The 24,179-nt window shown below is 44.0% G+C and overlaps 1 protein-coding gene across 1 annotated transcript in view; it reads left to right on the top strand.

The window, feature by feature from the left end:
- Nucleotides 1–24,179, top strand: part of MAP4K4 (mitogen-activated protein kinase kinase kinase kinase 4) — a 136,390-nt gene that overhangs the window by 101,058 nt on the left and 11,153 nt on the right. Inside the window, 13 exon segments of the mRNA XM_084526747.1 lie at nucleotides 1,421–1,507; nucleotides 2,183–2,428; nucleotides 5,715–5,876; nucleotides 7,896–8,126; nucleotides 9,040–9,146; nucleotides 10,084–10,235; nucleotides 10,929–11,026; nucleotides 12,340–12,515; nucleotides 13,119–13,239; nucleotides 14,430–14,621; nucleotides 17,001–17,118; nucleotides 17,396–17,566; nucleotides 20,978–21,121. Of these exon segments, the coding sequence (XP_084382873.1) occupies nucleotides 1,421–1,507; nucleotides 2,183–2,428; nucleotides 5,715–5,876; nucleotides 7,896–8,126; nucleotides 9,040–9,146; nucleotides 10,084–10,235; nucleotides 10,929–11,026; nucleotides 12,340–12,515; nucleotides 13,119–13,239; nucleotides 14,430–14,621; nucleotides 17,001–17,118; nucleotides 17,396–17,566; nucleotides 20,978–21,121 (2,005 nt within the window).

The raw sequence follows: 24,179 nt of genomic DNA, 5'->3' as shown, positions 1-24,179 counted from the left end.
CTCTAATCGGGGTCATAATCAGGGTAATAATTACGCTGCATGAACTGCAAAATCCTGATCCTAAATAAAGAGCCCAAACTACTCTCCTGGAGGCTCATTATAAATTTCCCATTACCTTCAGGAGTGTTAGTTTTGGCCTGACGTGCCTAATTTTTCTTACGTAAAGTCACGGTGTTTGTGATCATTGGTGATCCTGTTACTGGGGAATTTTATTGTGCTTGTATTCGTGTCAAAGATTTTTGAGTCAAAAGGAGAGAAGACTAACCAGTGGGAATAAATATGGAAAACATCTAATTGCAGCACAGCAATTTGCTTTTGGGCAGACACCGGGTATTCCCCCAGCTGCTTTTTCAACTGTTGAAATGCTAATTACGCACAGTGCCAATAATGACAAACGGTTAATTGGTGTGGTCAGCCCGAACCACTGCAAATTTATTTTTCCTTTTGAGAGAAGACGTGTCCCTTCTTAGACCTGTTGTCACCCAAACCATGGCTCAGCCAGCGTGCGTGCTGACAGCACAGTGTATACATCACCAGTCCGTCGCAAGACTCCCTACAGCTCCCATCACTGCATCACAGATCCATTTCTTTCTCTCTGCATACACTGTAAACGTGTGCGTGCGTGCGTGTGCGCTTGCGTGTGTGCGCATGCATGTGTTACGTACCTCCATTAATTGCATGACAGGATGTGGCCAGCTTGGGTTTTGGTGCCTCAGGGGTCGAGTCCGTATTTAGGGGGGTCAGGTGAAGCGGTGGGCAACCGTCTGGGCCCGCTGAGGCTGCAGGTGAGAGGCGGCTAGAGCGCAACAGCGAGCGACTTTGGTCTAATACCCGTTTCCTGGTGGATGTTTGTTTGTGCCATAACTCATCGCATAATTCAGCAAGGCTGGCGGCGTCTGCTCAGGAGAAGCTTCTGGTGAGGGCGGCAGGGGAGATGGCAGGGCAGGTCTGAGCTGCACTTGGCAGAGCCCCTTTTCGGGGAAGCTTGCACCAGGTCGACCTACACTAAGCCTGGCTCTAGCTGTTGCTAACAGTTCATCGCACCAGCGCAACAAACTAATGTTTAATACGACTTGCATGTGACTTTGTGTTGGCTGTGTTGAGTCAGACTTGCTGTGTTTTAACTCTTCCAAAACCTTCGAGTGCATTTTGCTGCTTCCTGAAATCCCTTCCCAAAGCCACGAATGAGCTCTGGCCCGTGCCGGCAACATTTGCAGGAGTCCAAATTTCGGAACGGAAGGGGCCAAAATCCGATGCTCGGTAGACAGGGCTCCCTAAATTGTTCTGCAGGCACTAATCCTTCCTGAAGTGCGTTTCTCGTTAAAGCTGAACTGGGGAAGTAGCGTGTGGTGTGCCACCCAGGGGGTTCTGATGCATTCCTTTTGAATAAATTCATTGCTGGGTAATTTCTATGTGACAGGAGTATATCAGGCGACAGCTAGAAGAGGAGCAGCGGCACTTGGAAATTCTACAGCAGCAGCTGCTCCAGGAGCAGGCCATGTTACTGGTAAAGCACTGTATCTGTTTTGTTCAGTAGCTATAGGATCCATTTATCCGGCCAGTCCTAGGCTTCCCTCAGTCAGGCACAGCTGCACTGACAGTATGACAACAAAGGAGCTCGATTAAAAGGCCATTTATGCTAGCGTCGTGGGCTGACAGGCACATATGAGAAGTGCTGTAAGGTCACACTGCTTTCTGGGCAGTAAGAGGAGGCTTTATGTTAAAGTGGAACAGTTCTGGTTTGGCGGTCGAGTTTCTGAACAGACCTTGGCATTCAGTGACGAACTAGAGTGCTTATGTTGCAGATCAAAAGCACACATGATATGTAAATCTACCCCGGGATACAATGGCCTAGTGTTGTTTTAAATCATTGTTTTATGAATTTACGCTGGATTTAGTATAAATAACTCATTTTTTTTCTTTTAATAAAAACCAGTTTTGACATAACTCTCCAATCATGTGAACCTTAGCAGTACACTCTCAACTTTCCCAACGTGAGACACGTGCCATATTGGTCCGACTTAGCTCTTGGTTACACTTTAACAATGAAATAAATCCAAAAAAAATAAAAAAAAAAAAGAGCAACAGCAACCAGAAAGGTGCATTTTTAACGGGATGGATAGGGACATGTCTACCATACCTTCCACGTCATGTCTTGAATTACTCACGCGTTCTCTCAAAGGAATACAGATGGCGAGAGATGGAGGAGCATCGACAGGCAGAGCGACTCCAGCGCCAGTTGCAGCAGGAGCAAGCCTACCTCCTGTCGCTGCAGCACGATCACAGGAGGCAGCAGCAGCAGCAACAGCAGCAGCAGCAGCAACAACAGCAGCAGCAGCAGCAACAGCAGCAGCAAGAAAGAAATAAGCAAAGCTATCATACCCCTGAGCCAAAACCCCACTATGAGCCTGCTGAAAGAGCGCGTGAGGTAAGTCCTGCACGTGGCCAGGAATATGCTACCTGCTCCTCGGTCCCTTCCTCTTGGCATCATGGTGACTACGGTTCTGCTGCTGTATGGTTGGAGACCAGGGTGTCACTCTTAAAGAGCAGGATATCCCTAATTTTTGGCCACTGGTTTCCAAACCCGGGTACTTCTGAATACTTCTGCTATCGTTGTAGGTCAGGGTTTTTAGGTGTAAAGAGTGAAAAGGAGTTGTGAAGTGCTGCAGACTAAAGGGAACTGACAGTGGAAGTATCAGGTCAATCCCATCTGCACTTTATCAGATGTTTTCACAGGAAATACTGGTACAGTTGTCAATCCGTGTCGCTGGCAGGTACTGAGGCCTGGAAATTGAGAGAGCGCAAACCTATGTGGGATGCTTACACACACCACCTGTAGGTGCTTTAGCCCATGCTCTTGGAAATTTGCTTCTCATGAGCACAGACATGAATTTCATGAATTTAATTTCTGAAGTGTTAAGTATTCTCTGCTGAGATGACATCCCTGCCTTTGTGAAACTCTGTGGTGCTGCCTTCTTGGACTTTGGGCACTCAGAAGTCAATCTGAAATCATCAGAGTGCTGTTTGTCTCAGTGAGTGGTCCCCTGACTTCATTGCTCCACGGTTAACATCGCTAAGCAAGTAATTGCCTCTGATGCATACTTGGCTCTTTTTCAGCGGTCTTGTTCTTGTGCTTCCCTTGAGCATCACACTGCCCACAAACCACTAGACTGGGCAATACTGGTCAAAACTCTTAACGGCATTCATCACCAGCGTGTGGGAACTAGGTAAATACGTTCTGGAACAAGAACAAAAAAAAATCCTCGGGGCTATTGAACCTGATAAAATAGCTTTCAGTCCACCTTTGTCCAGTAGTGCTTCACTGCCTTTGAAGTGTTGCTGTTTGGACTTGATGAGCACAAACTCATTTTCTCATGGATGCTATTGTCCCGGTTCTTCACAAACCACGTTGTGCTATCTCATCTGTTCCTCTTGGCTGAAGCAGCTGGTATGTGTCTCTCTTCTGGAAGAAGTTCAGACTTGTACAGCATGTTGTGGTGCAAGTGTGGAACAGTCCTCCCTTCCTGTCCTGGTGCTCATTCCTGGCCCGCCTTGGTGAAAGCACAGTGTCAGTCTAGAACTCCTTTCCAGCCTGAGGGTGGGCTTTGGAGGGGTGCAGAACCGTCTCTGTTATCCACCTCTCATTTTCCTTTCAGAGTTGAAAAGGAGATAAACTCCTAAAGATTCAAAGACCTTAGAAAGTTAGAAAGAGTAAAGTGAGGGCAAAGAAAAAATTGAGTCAGTAGTCAGAAATATAGCTGTCATCTCTCTGTGCCTGGCAGTTGGAGCAACACCAGTTAATATCAAAAAGCAGACATCAACTCTGATGTACTTTTGGACATAAAATAGTGAATTAGAGTGAGTAATCTGTGCCTTCTACTTTCACAAAAACTCTGTCCAGAGAAAGTCTCCATCCACTGATGCTGACCATCACGATGCTAAGCCAACATGGGCCATCTCTCCTGTTCTGGCAAATCGTGATGTTGTTGTGGTGTTTTTTGTTTTTCCTTTTTTTACCCATTCCAGCTGCAATGAGGATATAAAGAAAATGACTTCTAAGATTGGCTCTGGGAAACAGAAGGAAGCTTAGAGCAAGAAATGAAACTTAATACTGTTTTCTGGTCCAGACAGTCAGATGACTGGAACAGGGACTGTTTCTGTCAAGGGAATAACTGACTATCTCTTTCTCACATCTTGCTTGTTTTTGAGGAGATGTGGCTGTCACAGTTTATGTGCTTTGTGGAGGAAACCTCCTATCATTTACAGCTAGAGACATGAAAGCTTGTTCCTTCAGACAAAAAGACTTGGGGCTTTTCCTTATTCTATTCATAAGAAGGAGACCGAGAGGAGTCTGGCCTATTTTTGTACTTTAAAGGATGGCTCTGTGAGGCTGACATGGTGGTGAAAATGATTGTATGCTGAAGATGCTTGACTCCATTCTTGTCATTTTCCCCAAGACACGGTGTATTTTGTGTAGACCTGCCAGAAGCTTGTCTGGTTGCTCCCGCAGGCAATCTGATACTGTCCTCAAAGTCTAGAAAGCAGAGGCAGGTTAGGTTTGTAAAGCAGCCTCGCTAAGGAGTCCTGGAGACTTGCCTCTGTCTTCCAGCATGGATATATAAATAGTCTCATCATGCCATTGCTGCTAGGGAGCAGTTAGGGAATCACCCCAATACTGGTTTCATCCTCCAGGCACATGGGTTAAAGCAGATCTCATGAGCAGCATCTCAACAAACGAATCTCAGCCCCAGCTACTGGTTTGATCTTTCTCTGACACTTTGATAAAGTGCTGGGAGTTTAGCATTCCTCAGCAGCAACTCTTCTGGCAGAAAGGTGCATGCTGCCGTGATTCCAGCAATTGATTGTTTTAGGAAACGGGAGGGTCTGTCCTTTCTGCCTGTAGCCTCCCTCCATCTCTTTCCCTTCGTACCACTTGCTTTGTTCTGGATGCCGTGGGCTTGAAAGATGTGACGTTTCTGCATGGGGACCTTGCTTGATGTTTGTTTGAGGACTTGCACTTTCTGATTTAGTCTTCCTCTGGAAAAGCTCTGTAGGTTAGCGTACAGTCACTTCTACATGTCTCTGAGAACCAGAAATAAGTTGCGGGGGTTGTTCTCTGCAGTCTGAGGTCAGAGTGCAGCACTTAGATGTCATTTTGGGACTATCTGATAAGAGAGGGGATGAGCAGTCCTACAGTTCTGTATCTAAAGCTGAACTGCCTCCAGTATTACTGGATAGAGAAGCATACCCTCTTTCTTCTTGCACTGCCAAAGAGACAAGCACAGGAAAGCAGATAATCAAATAATATAACTTCTCTTTAGTTTAGTAAGGTGGGTAACTGCAGTAAGGAAAATGTACTTTTATATTGTAAAGTTGTTGCTGTTTTCACTTATTCTTTTTGTTATCTATGTCTACTGATGGGTAGTAACTAGTCTAGGCAGAAGGAAGTATCCTGGTGGTCTCTCATTATATCACTTCACGTTTTACTGCCCACTGTAACCTCTTTCCTAGTATGGATTCCCATATGCCGTACTTGCCATGTTGGGACAGTTCATTCTGTTTTACATTGCTGGTGAAAGCTGCAGGGAAAAATATCCTGCCAAGCCTCAAACATATTTGGTCTCCATGGTAAAGAAAGGGAGGTGGTCACCTTCGTATTTCTACTGTAATTGGTTTCCTGATTCTAGACTTAACCTGCATTTATTTTGTTCTAGGTGGAGGAGAGATTTAGAAAAACGAATCAGGGCTCCCCTGAAGCACAGTCAAAGCAGATGGGCAAAGTGTTGGAGCCACCAGTGCCTTCAAGATCAGAGTCCTTTTCCAATGGAAACTCAGAACCTGCTCAGCCTGCCCTGCAGAGGCCAATGGAGCCCCAAGTAAGTGCCCAGGAAAATATTGGTGAGCCTGAAGGAAGTGCAGAAGTCCCAACACGTTTCCTTCAGATTTGCAGATCTTGGCACATAGGAAGTCTTATGTAAAGAGTAGCACTGTTACACAAAACAGCTTATTCAGTAGATTATCTCTGTATGGTTTTGTTTATTGTACTGATAAACTGATGGATTTGTGTGTTTGTTTTCCCTTTTTTTTTTTTTTAATGACTACTGTTGCATTATCTTATTATCTGTGCAACAGTGGAATGGTTGGCTGAGTACTGGTCATAGTTTCAGTATATTTCTACAATTCAGAATCTGATCTGTGCAAAATATTTACCGCCAAAGAGGATGTTCAGGAAAGCGGTGAGCTGGCTTAGTCTTCTAAGATAATGGGGGAAAAAAGCTAACCGAAAAAATGTTTTTTAATAGAATGATCACTGCTTCAAAGAGATGCATGAAACATGACTAAGAAAAGCAAGTTTGTTGTCAGTAGGCTTATGCTTGCTGAACAGAGTTCTGTACCACCCCTGGAAAATGAAAAAGAGGCTGAAACCACTGAGCAACATGGTTGCTGTCATTCTGTTGTTTGCTAATGGAAGCTTGCAAAGCTCGGTAATCGTACCTCATGGGAATTATAGCACACATTTAAAAAATAACTTAAAGTTTAAAAATTACAAATACACCATATGCTCGAAGCTATTGAGATATGCTAAATTAAACAGTCTAGTTCTATATTGAGTTCCTCTGTTTCCATGCAGAATTTTCTTCTCCTACGTAAGACTGTTGATGACAGTACAAAGTAAACCCATCCGTGGTTGTGATTAGGCATTGAAACTCTTTTGGGCAGCAGGAGAATTTCTGCAGACGAGAGTGGGAGAAATCAGGACAGAACTTCATCTCTTACTCATTAATTCCTGGCTTTTATTCAAACCTCTATGATTATTTCAAAATATTGGACTTGCATCTTCATGCTCTCTGTGCCAGTTACTTTTAAAGTCTGATCTTCCACTCATATTAAGAATAATCAGGCACTTCAACAGCTGTGTGTATGAAAATTGAGGAAATAATAATCATAGAAAAACAAATACAACCAGCCTACTGAAACCAGGGTTGAAAGTGAAATCTTGATTAATTACTAGGTGCAAAAGCAGTATGTTCCTCAGTTGTGACACTTCCTCCTCCTTAGCTTCAGAAATTAAATTAGAAACATGGGTTTATGCACAAAGAAGGAGTAGCTGAAGGGTCAGTATGTATTTCAAAGGAAACCCCAATGGATTTTTAGCTCTGGAGTCACTGTTGTGCCTTCTTAGTGTATCTGTAATTGAATATGTGTGTGTGTACGTGTGTGTTGAGTTTGTGAATAAATATGTATATATGTACAGTATATGGTACATATATGGTATATGTATAATATGCATTGTCCATATGTATACTATATACAATATACAATATACAATATATATTATGGTTTTTATATATATATATTGCAATGACTATAAAGGAATAAAGGCTTTTGTGTTACAACTGTTCTCCAAAAGTTTGGAACTGTATCTAGTTTCCAAATTTCTTAGATAACGTAAATGTCTGTTGGTTTGCACACTTTAGAGCATTCTTTAATTTCGCACATTTTTTTTCAATTGGAAATCTGCTTCAAATTCCCCAACCCATCAGTGCTGCCATGAGACCTGGCCAAAGCCCACGGAAGACTGGGGGACAGATGATGACTCCTGTCTTGGGTGGCCTTCAGCCCCAGGCTCATGGTGCAGATATCAGGTCCCGTTTTCTTCTGGGCACTAGTGTACGTGTATGTGGAGAGCGTATCTCACACAAATGTGCTGTATTTTCAGTCTGTTACGTTCTTTGGGCGCTTGCCTTGCTTTTAAATGCATTGATTCCACCCCACGCTTACCTAATGCCATAACCAATTTGTCTCTGCCCGCCCCACCTGCCTTTATTCTGTGTTGATTGGACAGCCAGTTATACTGAGCGCATTGAATGTTTTATGTTTTGTTTTCTTGTAAGGTACAGTGGTCCCATCTGGCATCTCTCAAGAACAATGTTTCCCCTGTCTCGCGATCCCATTCCTTCAGTGACCCTTCTCCCAAATTTGCTCATCACCATCTTCGTTCCCAGGACCCATATCCACCTTCACGCAGTGAAGTGCTAAATCAGAGTTCTGACTCTAAGTCGGAGGTACCCGACCCCACCCAAAAGGCTTGGGCTAGATCAGACAGTGACGAGGTGCCTCCAAGGGTAAGGAGTAGAAAGACAGATGTGTGCTATTTCTTTATGATGATGATGATTTTTTTTAAAGCATGTCATAATCTGGGCACTGGGAAGACCGTGCCCTCGTGCCAGTGTTAGTATTTCCGAAGTCAGATCACAACGCAGGCATTAAGTCAACGGGTTAATGAGAATCAACCTTCAGTACAATATTGAAGCTTTGTATAAAATTGGCAATTATTTATAGAATGCAGCTATTGCAGAGAGACAATTTATTATGCAAAATTAACAAATCATTACCATATTCCAGAAAGAATTTAAAATATCCCTGAGGTTATTGCTCAGAGTTAATTTTCTTCTTCATGTGTTAGCAACCCAAACTATGAATCATACAAGTACTAAAAATTGAGACGGAACTGAACAAAAAGGAAACATTCAATATTTCCTCCTCCTCTCCTCCCAACCCCCTTCCATCCACTGGGATTTGCTTCTTCCGAATATATTCTTGCTCCCCCACCAGTCTCTGCCTTCTGCTGATCCATTCCTGGGCATTTGTTTGGTTCCCCTGAGCTTATTCTCCTAATTCTCATGCTGTTTCAGCAAACTGCTTTGCGCCTCCCCTGCTTCAGTCAAAATGCTGTATTCTTTGCAAATGTCTCAGTAGTTGGAGGGTAGTGAGGTGTGTATGTGTTTGTGTGGTAGCTGTTAAACACTACTTAATGTTAAGACTAAACTTGGAGTTCTCTTCAAAATCTGAACAGCATCCCAACTAAGGCTTTGGGGTTTGTGGGTATTTCTTTATAGCTTTTGGTTTTTGATGTTAACTCGGACATAGAATGAGCAGTGTTAAAATCTTAAGAATATATTCTGTAGCAGGAGAGGTTTAATCTTCCTCTTCTTTCTCTCTTCTTCATGGGTTTAACACAACCTTTTTTCTCCCAAGGTACCTGTGAGAACAACGTCCCGATCACCAGTCCTGTCTCGTCGTGATTCTCCACTGCAGGGCAGTGGGCAGCAAAATAACCAAGCAGGTCAAAGAAACTCCACGAGGTTTGTAAGCCTACATGTCCTTGCCTTTCCTGTGTTGGAAGGAAAAGGCTGATGGGAAGACGGGCGTTTTTCAGAGAGCTTTTGGCATTGTCTGTTGGATGTGGAAGGAAGAAGGATTTGGATCCCCTTTTCGTAGTGATGAATCTTAATTTCCCCTGGTGGATCATGTGTGCCAACAAACACTGGCTAAATTTCCTCTTGCCTCTCCTTCTTTGAGTTGCTTGTCCTATAACTTTTGCAATAATTTCAAAATATCCTTAAGATTACTGAAAAAACGTGGCCATTCGTGAACATCATGCCTTCGGTGCAACAGGTCATCTTGGGTTATTGTGGGGATTACTGGCAGCAGAAGTGTTTGTAAGACCTAAAGTGAAGAGGTCGCAGAAACTTTCCAGCCTCTCAGCCAGAACCAGACTTTGAGAGGCAGAAGAATCCCTGAACTGTGATGCAAAACATCTGAAGTCAGGAAGGGGGAGAAACGGGGTGTTTCCTAAGCTCAGCAAAGCCAAGTGGACAGGCCACCCCAGATTTTGGCATCACGGGTGAGGGCATTCTGAGAGCAACAGGCTATGTTGGCTTTTTGGCTTGTGCCTGGGTAGGCAGGGCACTTCAGTGCCAGTTGTAAACCTGTTGCATCCAGCTGGAGAGAACTGTCCACTTTGGGTTAGATACATAAGAATGGCAGGTAGCCAATTCCTAATAAAATGAATTGCTTAAACCCACCTAAACTTTTTATTTGACCACCCTAAATAAGGTAATGAGTGTTTCAAAGGGAGCCACTGCTTGGGCTGTGATGTATCATTGATGCTCTCAGCTCAGTGTTTAGTTTTCTTTCAGACTGATTATTAGCAAAACGCTAAGAATGAAATTTGAGTTTAGAAACAGGAATCTGAAACTGAAGTGTGTAACAAAGGCTTTCCTCCCTCCCCTGATACAGCAATATAGAGCCTCGTCTGCTGTGGGAAAGGGTGGAGAAGCTCGTACCAAGGCCGGGCAGTGGCAGCTCTTCGGGCTCAAGCAACTCTGGCTCCCAGCCTGGCTCGCACCCCGGCTCTCAGAGTGGGTCTGGAGAGCGGTTCCGGATGAGATGTAAGTCCCTCCCCACCCACCATAACACCAGGTTTTAAATTTACTGACTGTGCAACACTCAGTAATGGAGGATGGTAACCTCAGTGGGATAGACCTTGGTGCTTGCAGTATTGAGGGCTGGTTAGCTTCCAGTACCCTTCTTTGCTATGCATGCCTGTTTGGGAAACATGGATCATGCAGAAGTCATCAAGGAAATGTGTTTCCTTCTCCTCTAATTCATGCTGAGTCACTGCTACACCTTTTGATGCTCGTTGTCTGTCACCTTGGTTTTTGAAGGGGTGCAGTCTGCTAAGGATGGGTCTGAGATGGGGCACGCTGAATGCCAATACAGGCTTGTCAGCTTGTGGCTTCAGTCAAATTAGGCAGTTTCAATCACCTGCAGACCCAATCCCTTCTGCAAATGAGACAGTATTTGCAACCACATTGATTTACAGTTGTGGGACAGTTTGGTTTGGCTTCAGTCAGAGGTCAGCTGCACCTGTAGAGATCACAGCTTAGCAATATTTTTTTGCCTAGTCTTTTGGGGAAAATGTAACAATGAACCAGTGAAACTGGTGTCTTGCTCTCAAGCACTGCTTTGGTAGCCTTCTCACCTCTGTTCCTCACTCCAGAGTGGAATAAGAAAATGTATTTTACTTTCCTGGTGAATCCCTGTTTTGTTTTGTTTTCCTTTTGGGGTCTTGGCACATGCAGCATCATCCAAATCAGAGGGTTCGCCATCACAGCGTCATGAAAGTGCACCTAAAAAGCCTGAAGAGAAAAAGGAAGTCTTCAGACCTATCAAGCCTGCTGTAAGTTGCATCTGCTTTCCCCTGTTCCCCCACGTGTTCAGGTAGGCCCACAAAATGCAGTGTGAGCTTTCATTCGTGGTGTCATCGGGAGTGAACTTCAGCTTGAGCTGCAGTTTGTGCCTGTGGGTCCAGCAGTACATTCTGGGTGATGCAGTTGCTTTTACACATCACAATACCTTAAAGAATAAGGTTTGCTCTGCCTTGGGAATTGATTTCTATTCTCTCATCTGCTTTCTTCCTAACCTTTCCCTTTCTCTTTCTTTCAATCCTGTGCTTCCTTGCTGTGGCTGGACCAATGATAATGCATTTGACCTGAATGTATCAATGCTGTGCTGAATGGTGCAGGGAGAAGTGGTAAGACTTTAAAACGTTATTTTCTGATGTTTTCCTAAGCTGGTTGTTGTTGCAGTTGATGACAGTTCTTTGTATGCAGGGGATCACCGTAGGATTTTGCAGTACTTCCAACTTTCCTTATAACTTTTTTCTCTTGCTATCATGATAATGCACTAGCAGCCAAATCCCTCAGAGCTGCTATTTTAAAGAAACATGGAAGTTGGTCCTCCCTTCACTTCCAGTAGTATAATGTGTGAAGTACTTGCTCTAAACTGTATTCAGCTAAATAAATCATTGCTATACAATTGAGAGCAGCTTGCAGTGACTGCAAACATGTTTTACCCACGCTCCAAGCTGCAGACAGAAAAGCAGCTTATGTCTGTACTGTTTGACAGTTGTGTGTGGCTGAGCCAGGCCTAATGAATCTGCCCTCTTGGGTGAACTCCTTAGAGCATGTCCATGAAACTGGAAATGGATCAAAAGGCTTCAAGGTGATCATCTGTCTGCAACTGTCCAAATATGCTGCGCCTCGGGCAGCTCAATAACTCCTAGACTCTTTCTGCTATCTTGCTGCCCAGAGTTTCTTGTGGTGGATGTTATTTACCTACAAAGTTAAGAAAAATGAACTGCAACAGTCAACCACCCTGTCAAAGTGGGTCTGGGTGCTTATTTATGTCTTTCGTACCTTTATGGTGTAGTGGGATAAACTGAAGTCCTAATCAGAACAGTTTGGACTCAGATTATATGCGTTTTTTTATAATATTGCATGGCCTTCTTAGGTTGACCCTGTAGGTGCTCCAGTTTATCAGAAAGCTTTGGTAACTGTCAAGAATGAATAAATCAAAGGAAACAGTGCTGCTGGGGCTAAGGAAACACAGCAGTGGACAAGCGAGCAACCTTGGCCACTAATCCAGTGGCGCTGTCTTGCAAACTCTTCTTCTCTGACTGCAACTTCAATTTTTTCCTCCCTCTTCCATCAGGATTTAACTGCATTGGCAAAGGAATTGCGAGCAGTAGAGGATGTGCGGCCTCCACATAAGGTGACGGATTATTCGTCCTCAAGTGAGGAGTCAGGGACAACGGATGAGGAAGATGATGATATGGAACAAGAAGGAGCAGATGAATCTACTTCTGGACCAGACGATGTCCGAGCAGTGTTAGTTCTGTGGTTTGCTTCTTTTGGTACTTCTAGGGAGCTGAAAGAAACTGACATTGGGCATTTTGGCTTGTATATTAGTTCACAGAATCACAGAATTGTCTAGGTTGGAAGAGACCTCAGGATCATCGAGTCCAACCTCTGACCTAACCCTAACAAGTCCTCCACTAAACCATAAGTCCTCCACTAAACCATAAAGTTCACACCAATCTGCGAGCAAGGCATAGCAGCCTTGTACGCTCACATTTTCAAGCAGTGAAGGTAGTCTTTTCAAACTCAATCTCTGAACATTTAGGAGCCCATTTAGCAGATATGTCTCTTTAAGTCATTTGTGCAAATGGGAAATGGGTTTCTCAGCAAATCCTTTCCCTCTTCTCCTTTTGATTTGTAATAAAAGAAGAATCAGTGTTTAACAAATTCTTTACTTTTTTTTTTTTTTTTTTTTTTTTTTAATGACAGAGAAGCTTATGCAGGCAGGTTATGTAAATATTCCACTCTGGTCACAATCTTAAAATAATTTTGATTTTGCCTTGCTGTGGAGCAGTGAAAGTTATGACATAAATGCTCTTATCTCATCCTGATTATTTCTTGTCTGGCGAATAGGTCAACACTGAACTTGAGCAATGGTGAAACAGAGTCAGTGAAAACCATGATCGTCCACGACGATGTAGAGAGCGAACCTGCCTTGACTCCTTCTAAGGAGGGCACCTTAATTGTCCGACAGGTATTGCTTTTCCTTCCCTGCGCAGTGTTGCACCTTTTCTGTGCTCATTAACCCACTCGCTCATTCACCCATGCTGTTTCTACATTATATTCGTTGTTTGTATTATCAAGACACAGCTGTAGTGAATTTCAGATGAGCAAGATGTTTGATGCATGCAAAGAGGAGAGTAGCCCTTCACCCCTTGCTACTGTTTTGCATGCTTTCTAGTGACACCCATGGCAGCACCATGCAGAATACCTCAAAGTCTGTGGGAGAGAATGGTAGAAAAGCTACAGGTGTGTGAAGCAGGTACCTGGAGCGAGGAAGTTGAGTGTAGTTTTACTGTAGAACAAAGTGTGGCTCTCAGGAGTGGGGCTGGGGAGGAGCCTGGGGGGAAGAGTTTAGGGTTTTTAAAAAAAATTCTTCCAAACCTGTAGTTGAGGACGTACAGACCACCCAGATCATTCTCTCTGTCTCTCACACACACACACACACACACACAAATTCATGTCACGGTTAGCGTGGGGGAATGGAGAAGCAAAACAGGTGGCAAGGCAGAGAATGTGGACAGAGCTAGAGTGCTGTGTTGTTGCCTTTAATTCTGAAAATACCGCATTCTTCTGCCTGTGAAAGATAATGATGCCCTGCTTTTAAATGAGCTCATGTTAATGAGCATGCTAGCTTATAGGAGTTTCCTCGGTAATCGCATTTTCTGAATTTCACAACTGAATGCCAATTCCTTAATTGAGCCCTCTGGTTTGAAAATGAAGATTTCATGCTTATTGTTTTAAATAGTTAGCTGAAGGCATTCACCAGACAGTCAATGCTCATATCTCTGTAGGATTTAAGTTAGTTTTAAACAAAACAATAGGGCAGAAATCCTCCCCCACCTCCAAAAGTGCGCTTGTCTGCGTTGTGGTGGAAGACTTACCGGCACAGTTGCTCTTCTGTTCATTACTGGAACTGGCTGTGCAAGTCCACCACGTGAACTAAGCTTTTGCCTGCCAGAAAGGGTGGAAATTTGCAGAATTCTAGTAGCTCTGCCCACTTTCCCTTTCAATCCAGGCATCAAGGCATGGATGATCAGCTTACTTAAAAACTAAATGTAAAAAAGGTAGGAAGAGAGCGAGGGAGAGAAGGAGAGAGGTTGTTAGGGATATAGGCCTTTAAGCAGCACTTGAGCAAGACAAGTGTGCCTGTTTTTTCTACAGAGTACAGTTGACAAAAAGCGTGCCAGCCATCATGAGAGCAATGGCTTTGCCGGTCGCATTCACCTCTTGCCAGATCTCTTACAGCAAAGCCATTCCTCCTCCACTTCCTCCACCTCCTCCTCCCCATCCTCCAGCCAGCCGACACCCACCATGTCCCCACAGACACCCCAGGACAAGCTAACTACTAATGAGGTATGTCTTACACCACAGCTGGCTGCTTTCGTAGGGTTATAGCAGCATTGCCTAGTAGCTAGTTTGCAAAGGAACTCCAGCCAATCTCCCCTGCTTTTTTTTTCCCTGTCACCTTTGTTCCCACCCCAAAATAACACATTTCAGTTCTGTGTAAAAAGCCCTTAACTCTAGAGCAGTCCCACGCCAAACTTGCCAGTTTACTATTTTTGCTTCCTCTTTAGTGAGTCATTAATTGCATGGCATTTGTTTTAAACTAAACTTGACTGCTGTATTTTCTAGCCAGTGCTCGTTATTTTGTTAATTCTGTTTTATTCTGGGAGCAGGCTAATTGCAAGCAGTGTGCCTCTTAAAAATTAGTGGTTAATTTTGGCTTTGTCAGTAGAGGCTGGGCTAGTAACTGTGCACGTATAAGGAGCTGCTTGTGGAAACTCACCCTTTGGGAGAGGAAGCTGCCACGGAGGGATTTTGCTCTTTAAAAACTTGCCACGTGGGCTTGGGTGAACGTATCAGGTGTTGCCCGGGAGGGTTTTAAAATCCTTGGGTATTACTGTTCTGGAATAACGAGTGGGGAGAAATGTTTGTGCTCTGAAACACAGCTGTGTAAATATCACTGCTCTCCACCAGCACTGCTTGGGTCTGTTGGAGAAGCAAAGCTTTGCCACTGGGGAAGCTCCCTCCTGCTGTCCTGGACCGGTCCAAGGGCACTGCCAGGAACGGTGCCTGCCCTTAGTCACCGAGCTGGGCAAACCCTGTCCTTCACACACGTGTAGCCCCTTGCATCAGAGGAGATGCACATGTGTGAATGAAGGGCATCATCCCTGCCTTGCTACCTCTAGCAGTGAGCTGGGAACCCAGCATGCTTGCTCCACTCCCAGCGGGTGGCCAGCCTGGCGTTCAGGGACCTGTCTGTGCCCAAAACGAGTGGTACAGGGGGAGGGAAGCTTTGTGGAAAGAAGCAGCTGCTTCTCGGGCTAGAGTCATCCTGCCGTGTAGTACACAAGAGTTGGGTTGAGAAGAATAGATTGCGGTGAGCTGGGTGGGCTCTTGGCAATGCACGTTTTTACCATGGGATGAAAAATGCCTCGGACAGGAGGGTGGGCGGGAGGGTTTCCTCCTGGAAATTCAGTTAGCATAATATTTCATTTTCAGCTATGCTTCGTTCGCCTTTGATCTTTGTAAAAGCACGCTTCCGTGGGTTAGAGAGATCAGTTGATTGATCCACAGATAGGCTTGCTCCTTACTTTGATCTAAGCAATAAATAAGCAGGGCTCAGTTAACTCAGCCTGGTAAGTGGAGGCAGCGGCAGCGGCTGGTGGTGAAGGAGCCTCTTGGTATTTAGCTGTGCAGGGGAGTGATGTGCTCACAAGGACCCATCGCTGTTTTTTTGTGCAGAGTAGAGCCTTAGAAAGATCAGAGGTTGAAGATCAGTTGACGACGATGAAGTCCCTAACTACATTTGCATAAAGCTGAGCAAAAACCCAGTACTGCTTGGTATAACTCACCCACGTGCACACCCTGTGTATATATAATACATTTTTTTTTTTTTTACTTGTCCCATTCTGCTTCAGCGTGCGATGTTGTCACTATAATACTAAACTGGCAAGGGTTTTTCAGTCGTTCCATTTCCACTTTTAACAGTTCATTGTTTCACTCGTCTTCTTCCTTTCTTTATGTTTTTTTCATGTTTAGACCACATAACTCGGCAAGCACCAGTGATTTTATCCACTACATATTCATAGCTTCATATCACCGTTTGCTACACCTTCCACACTAATGAGCCCCTTTGTTCGATACAGGTTTAATATTTTGCTTTGTCAAAAAAAAGGTGGAAGAACCTGCTGCAGCTTTCTGGCAAGAGGCTCAGGTTAAACAAAATAGGGAGAACGAACAGTAGTGGACAGTGAAAACATAAACCATTACAGAAGTGAATGCTTGATCGCAGATGGTTCTGATTTTGTTGCACAAGCCAAGAGATCAAATTTCCTAACTTACTCCATAACTAGCTCATTTTAGAACATGCTTCATCAGTACAAGAGTTGAATGTAGTGGACAGCTTGCAGATGAGGTAGTAGGCATACATTTAAGCAGATTTTGAAAAAAAAGAGACTTTCCCTCGCTCTGTGCCTGATCGTAGTGGCCACTCAAAAATCTTCGCTGGCAGCTGAGGTGACAGGGATGGAGGTGTAGCTAATTGCAATTCACTGTAACATGTGCAGAGTGCATATGTTCAGGTGTGGTGCCTGCAGAGCATTATGTATCTGTAAATCAAGCTTGGGGAGGCTATGCAGCATAATTCTGTAGTGACTTCAAAATGTTGGTTGTTGTTATCCTTGCTTTTTATTGTCATTAATATTAATAAAGTTGAAATTTACATTGCAGACTCAGTCCGCTAGTAACACACTCCAGAAACACAAATCTTCCTCCTCCTTTACACCTTTTATAGACCCCAGATTACTACAGATTTCTCCATCTAGTGGGACAACTGTGACTTCTGTGGGTAAGTAAAGTAGCTGAAGACGACAATTGAAAAAGGGTTCAGTGACTTCAGTGGCTCTTTAAAGTACTACGAATGTTACCATCATGCTTTTTATTTGATTTGCAATGGATTGCATAGTTTTTCTTTTTCCATTTACATTTCTTACAAAAAAAAAAAAAAGAAAAAAAGGCTTGCTCAATATTCTCAGTTACTGATTTGGGTTGTTTGGTGTAAGGAATATGTGGCCAAAGCTTCTCACGTGAGGGATATTACATGCACGTTACTTTTCTTTCTTCAGTAGGATTTTCTAGTGAAGCAATGAGATCAGAGGCAATAAGGCAAGACCCAACGCGGAAAGGATCAGTTGTCAATGTGAATCCTACAAATACGCGACCACAGAGCGATACCCCAGAGATTCGCAAATACAAGAAGAGATTCAATTCTGAGATACTGTGCGCTGCCTTATGGGGTAAGAAAAACCCGTTACTCACTTGCCTCCTGCAGTGTTGAGATGCAGACTTGCCAGTAGGACCTACAGTCTTCGAGAAAATCTCTCTGAAGACAGCTGTTTCTCTGAATTTATTCAGTGTTTGTTCACTTCATTGCAAAAGCTGATTATTTTTATTATGTTTTTACAGTATGTTGCTTCTGCTTCAATGTAAGTTCTCACTACAGTATATATTCTTTAAATGAAAGAGTTCAGACTTCATTCAGCTTGCTGGCATGACCTTTTCAGCTCTCTCTAACCCCAACTAGTACATTTCCTGCAGCTTTTGGATGCTTGTGGTGGTATTTGTGTTGTGCATCTAATGCACATAGGGCATTCCATTTGAAAAATAGCTATCTTCTTGATGCTAACGTGTTATCACAGCACTTGATGAAGAAGCATTTCGTAAGATGACTTTCCAACTCAGTCATCAGTTTATGTAGGAAGGAAGAAGGAAAATAGAAGGGTAGGAGGAACACTTTCCAGTGTGAGAGTTGCCTTCCTTTCTTTAAGGGTGGTTAGTGCACAGAGAAGCTGGGTATGGATGTCAGCTGACCCTATATTTCTGGCCTACTTGTCACAAGGGCTAACTTATACCAGTGTCAGACAATCGGTCAGGATCCCTGCAACACCAGGCTGAAAGTTTTTCTCTGCTCTGTAATTTCTCTGGCCAGGATCCATGGGGCCACTTCAATTTTTTCATTATCTAGATGTTAAGAGGTGGTGCTTGTGTCAATTATGTCAATGCTTATATAGTATTCCTAAAGTAGACACATTGTAAGGGCATTTAACTTCAAAGACTATGAAGAAGAGATTTGTCCAGTCCCCTGAGCCACGTGGTGTGTGTACAGGTAGGACAGGGCACTTCTCTTGTTCACATTTTCACAGCTCTTTGCGAGGCTTTAGTTATCTTTTGAGCTTATTCCCTACATTTCTTGTTACTTGGAACAGCACTGTTGACCTAGCCTTCTTGCCTGCAAAGCCATGTCAGTTAGATAGCTCTTCTGACACCTTATCATCTTCCAATCTGCATTTTTCTTTTTTTCCGAAGTTTACTGGTAAGAATTTTTACCCCGTGCTATTTCTGCATGTATTCATATGAATAATTCCCTGGTAAAATGAGGAGACCTGTGCAGGTGTAAACTTTCAGAGTCTGAGAGGGTGAAGGCAGAGAGAAGTTGTATGGGCTCGGTAAAGATGACTCACAGCTCCTCTGATCTGCCTTGTTTTGCCAATAGCAATTTGTGTTAATGGCTTTCTATTTCTTTGATCTATGTATCTGACTGTTTCGATGATTTAAAATGTAGGTGTAAAATCCTAGAGGTGTTTTATAGCTGTAACAAAGCGCTTCCTTGTTAAACATTTAGGGCTAAGCTGATGGTGGTATCAGCTTGGTGCACGTGCTTATTTCTTGATAAGGTCTAGCTTCCTTTTCCCTTAAGCAAATGAGGGCATTTTATAATGATGATTCTTAGCAGCAAAGAGGGGGGCTTTGTCCTTTGTTTTCCTTTGGCTTTACCAGTGGTAATGCCCTAGTATCTGGTAAGTTGCTGGTTGTATGAGGCCTGTGATGCTATTTTTTCTAGTATTGAGCGGAGGAGGTTGATGTTAACGATGTGGATGCCGTATCACAATTTTTTTACACTCAGCCTTTACAGAGAGCCTATGCTTTTTTCAGGAAGCATTCCCATTTGTTTGAAAAATTAGAACGGCTTAATTGTAGGGTGGAGGTAGAAGAGCTTGGCTGGCTGTGAATAAAGACAATGTCTGCATTTGAAAATCCAGGCACAGCTTGCCACCAGCGCTGGTACCTCATTAGTTTCATCCTGAAATGCGCATAGCTGAGGAAAGGGGTTAGGGATGGGGTGCGGAGGCCAGCTCGGAGCAGGAACAAGTGCCAGGCAGCAGAGGAGGAGGGAGAGGTTGGAGGCAGAAGCACTTGAGCCCTGGTGCATGAAGAGGGGAAGAGACCGTGAGGGAGCAGTGTGCATGTGGCTTTGTTTGAACTGTAAACCACACCGAAAAAAAAAAAGCAAAAATATGTATCAAAGCTGAATCACTTGCAGCTTTAATCGCGCTGTCCTGGAGCTGCAGGAAAGAGACTGGGTGCTCCCTCGGTCAGTTTGGTGCTGCTGCACCCTGTGCCTCGCTCTCCTTTCCTCCTCTTCCCAGCTTGAAGTGAGCGTGCCCTCCCTTCTGCAAACCTCCCCCATGCATGGTAGCGAGGATGGTGTTTAGGTAGCGTGCCTCGTGCCTTGGAGGCGGGCAGCCTTGGTGAGCAGTGCTGTCTCTGAATGCCATGAGAAGGCTTGTCACTGCTCTAGGTACTGAGATGCAGCCTCCTGCGTCCTGGGACACATCCTGCATTAGAAAGAGTTCAATATATAATCAGCCAGTACCTGACCTTCAGCACCAATCTATCTGTATCTAGGGATTCATTGTCTGCCGTGGGATTAAGGCACTGAGCAAAGTAATTATGATTATCTCGCATGAGTTTCTCTTTGTTGTTTCATTAGTTTATCACGCTGAAGGATAACAAGTTTTACATTGGGATTGAGACATAGAAATCTAATGGAAATCAAACTGCTTGTTTCCCTGTACTGTATTTTACCTGTCTCTGCGTAGTTTGTGGGGTCTGGGACTGAAACACTGTAATAATTATGGTTATGAAATTTAAGAGTGATAATCTATTAATAGACTTTTTAAACCTTTTAATGTATTTTATATATATGCTAAAAGAATGCAATTGATTGTAAATACTAAGGCTCTCTGTACTCATAAACAGGTTTCCAGTGGATGTGTGGACTTTTTCATATATTGAAACTGATCTACTTACTTTTTTTTAGTTTGTATTTGCTTGACCTTTAGGAGAGATCCATGGAAACACAGGAGTAACACAATTCCTCTAGTTTTAAGATTCAGATGGAAAAAGCTGTTGGGAAGCTGAGGACCAGCCCTGTGCCTGTCTTTTTACAGGAGGGCTGCACCACCACAATCCGGCCCTCCAATGGGGACCAAACCCCTCCCAGTGCTTTATTGCAATGCTCTTGTCTAAAACCTCCAGTTGCAGACCCCCTAATCAACAGCTAACACATCCTTCAGAATACATAATCTTGGGAACCATGTCATGCCTCATCCCCCATCTCCAGCGTTACTGTACCTTTTTGTTTGGAAATTGGTGCTCCAGAAAGTCCTTCATGGTGTACCAGTCTCTTACTCTCTTGTGCACTGCAGTTTTTGTGTCAGCAGTCACTGGGTGCAGGTAATTTAGAGAGCCTTCTAGGAGTGGTTAGGCTTGCTTGAAACAAGACGGTTGCCGTGTAAAGCATCGTTTCGTCAGAGTACGTGGAAAATCTGCCTACTAACTTGGATCTCTGTTTGTGTTTCATCTAGGAGTGAACTTGTTAGTGGGCACTGAAAGTGGTCTGATGCTGCTAGACAGAAGTGGTCAGGGGAAGGTTTATCCGCTCATCAATCGAAGAAGATTCCAGCAAATGGATGTACTTGAAGGGCTGAACGTCTTGGTGACAATTTCTGGTAAAGTTAACTATTCAACATGATTTTTCCTCCATCTGGTATGGCACAGCAAAAAGCTTTTCTTGGCAGCCTGTGTGTTGAGGGGGAAGTCCTGACTTGACTGAAGTCAGTGGGTTTTCCATCATTTCACCTCTCTTGAGTCTACAGTTTCTGCGAGTGAATCATTTTCCCCACAACACCCTGTGCATGCTTGTCCCTGTCCTTCCTCCTTCTAAAATGTTGTACAGGTTTGGAGGAAACTTCTCGTGTTCAGTGTTTGGGAGCTCTGTATGAATGTTTTGTGCAGTTTGTACAAATGACATTCTTTCCCTCTGCTGCAGTTATTTCAGCCTGGCAGCTTTCTAACCAAGACATCATTTGCTACTGGGGTTTAAAGACATCTTCTGTGTCTGAATATGTAGAATGGGAAATGCTCTTGCAATGTAGAGAAATAGGAATAACATGCAGAGAGTGTGTGTGGATGGCAGGGGGACTGCAGTGTGTGTGTGACACGGGAATTAACGAGGTGAGGAGGCAGCTTGGGGCAGCTTCTGGCCTTGCCTCTCACTGAATGCAACAGCAGACGACTCAGCAATGGGAGAAGAAGGGCGGTGGTGATTGTTGTGTTTGTTTTGTGTGCGCTGATGGAAAATGTGTTTTATAAAGCTTGAGGTTCCAGACTCGTTGGCTCCAGAGAGTTATTGCACAAGGTTATTCTGCTGTTAAGCAACTTGATGTGGTGCACTGTTAAGCTTTCTTCACAGGTGGCGTGGAGCCATTTACATTTCCTTTTGGGTTGGTTTGTTTGGGAAGTCAGCCTTTGCTCTGTTGCGCATGTGAGAGAGGGAATGTTAAATGAGGTTTCGCACAGTGGCCCCTGTGTTGTTCATTAAAGCCATTCAGAATTTCGTTGAGGCTCCAGAAGCCATCTGATGCTGCTGGAGGAGCTTTCTGGTTCTCCCGACTCTCTTACGGAGGGACACACACCTAGACAAGTGAATGCATTGGCTGCATTATGCTGATACAGGTGCAGAGAGCCGTGTGTTGGTGTCATCGTGGAGCTTTGTTTCTGTTTCGAGCAGCTGCACCTGTCTTGGCTTGTTGCGTGCTCAGTTCTCAGCTGCAGGTACGCCATGAAATGTGTAAAAAGAAAAGATGAATCGAGGAACATTTAAAAAGAAAACCAACAACCTGTTGTGTGTCCTTTTGATGTGTGACACTGATAAAAATATAAGCTACTGGAAAGCATCGTTTGATAGAGCTTACTCTATAGTCTGCCTTATAAACAAAAATACTGTATAACCCAACCTGTGTAAGATCTGCTGGTTTGAAGCATATCCTATACAGACGAGTGTCTGTGAATAAATCTTGTGTGTGATTGTTCTAGGTTTATTTATGTTTGCTTCAGTCACAATCCAAGTACCCTGACACATCCGTCTTCTTTGTTTCCTTCAAAACTATTACTTCCCCTGTCAAGACACGCTACATTAACCCTTAAGAAATCAGCCGATCTTTGGATCTATTTTACACCTCTGTCTCTGTCCCCCTGTCCTGCTTTTTCTGGGAGAGCACAGAGGAACAAGGCAGGAAAGAGGCATTTCTGCCCAACCACGGCTCTCGCAGCTGTGTGTTCCCTTGTTCCCTTGGCTTTTTGGGGAAGTGATGTGCTCGTGGTGGTGATACTTGAATGACGTTACCACACTGCGAGAAGAAGTTGCAGTATGTTAGGATGCTGAGGGCATTGTCACCTAAAATTTGCTTTTAATACACACTTTGCTGAGTTTGAAAACCTGAACTCAAATTTTCCTGCTATATGTATGTCTGAAATTTGAAATCTTGACCACAAAATGTTTGATACTGAGCCACTGCAGCTGGTACAAGAAAATTAGAGCAGAGTAGCTAAACAGTTCTCTAGTTCATACTGTTGGGAGGCAAAACCATCGTTTTGGGTGCTCAGGGTAGCAGTATACAGTGCTGAGAGTTACGAAGGTGCTGGAAGAGAGATTAACGACGTGCATAGAGAACATGCTCCATCTGTGGCTCCCCGAGGGTTTTTAAGCACAACCGGCTGATCGCGGCACTCGGCAAGGTAGGAGAGGTAGACGGAGTAGAAGAACGGGTTGGAATCTGCCCGCTTGGTAATTAAAAACCACACGACAATACAAACAAAAACGCCGTATGGGAAAAGAGACTTTGCAGTCGAAACGCTGTCTGTGGGAGAAGCAGAGCTGGGCGTTCTCACAGAAGTCACTGCCTGATCGACTTACTTAAAGGCTGGAGCAGAGGTTTCTTTCCTATTTCATGGCCATAACAGACAAGGAAAAAAAAAAAAAGATCAGATTTTTGAGAGCTGCTTAAGCTGGTGCAGATTTACAAGCAGAAAGATGTAACCCCCCTCCCCGATATGAATATATGAAGAGCAGCAGAACTTGTTGCAATAGATGCATAACAATGTTTATGTAACTAACTGGTTGTGCTCTTTTCATGTCAGCCTGCTGAAAGGCAGAGGAATTTCCTGTCTTGTGACTTTCCTTGTGGTCTAGACACTTAAACACAATAGGAACACACTTGAGATATTTTTCTGTCTTGTTTTTTTTTTTTTTTTTTTAATGTTTCTCGTTGGAGAGAAGTACCCTGGTGCTCATCATGTGAACCGGAAGAAAATAGCCACGTGCTGGGAAGTTCCCATGTGCACTGTTTGGTCTGAGTCTTAAGGTTTACTACGTTACTGGGGAAGCTAAAACGATGGAAATATCTGGGAGAGAATTTGTCTCCTGGTAGGTAGGGCCTTGTGATGCCCCAGCCCTCACAGCTGCTTTTCCCGAGGTGCCTGGCTCCGTCAGGGGTCCTCTGCCATCAGGGGCAGGGATCCCAGGGTGGATCCAGCTAGGAGCAGCAGGATGGAAACATTTCCAGTTTCTTTTCCCCGCACAGAGACCTCATGGAGCCTTACGGAGTGGCTCCTAGTCAGAGCAGAGAAGTTTAGTCTTCCTAACTTCCAGATGGGAAGTTAGACTCTGGGCTGTATTGCAATGACGGTGGGAGATGTAATGTCAGCTGAAGGTAGATTCTCTCACCT

The sequence above is a fragment of the Aythya ferina genome (assembly GCF_964211825.1).
Source record: "Aythya ferina genome assembly, chromosome: 1".
Classification (NCBI taxonomy): domain Eukaryota; kingdom Metazoa; phylum Chordata; class Aves; order Anseriformes; family Anatidae; genus Aythya; species Aythya ferina.
Note: the sequence above shows the minus strand (reverse complement) of the source record. Positions and strands in the feature narration are given on the sequence as shown.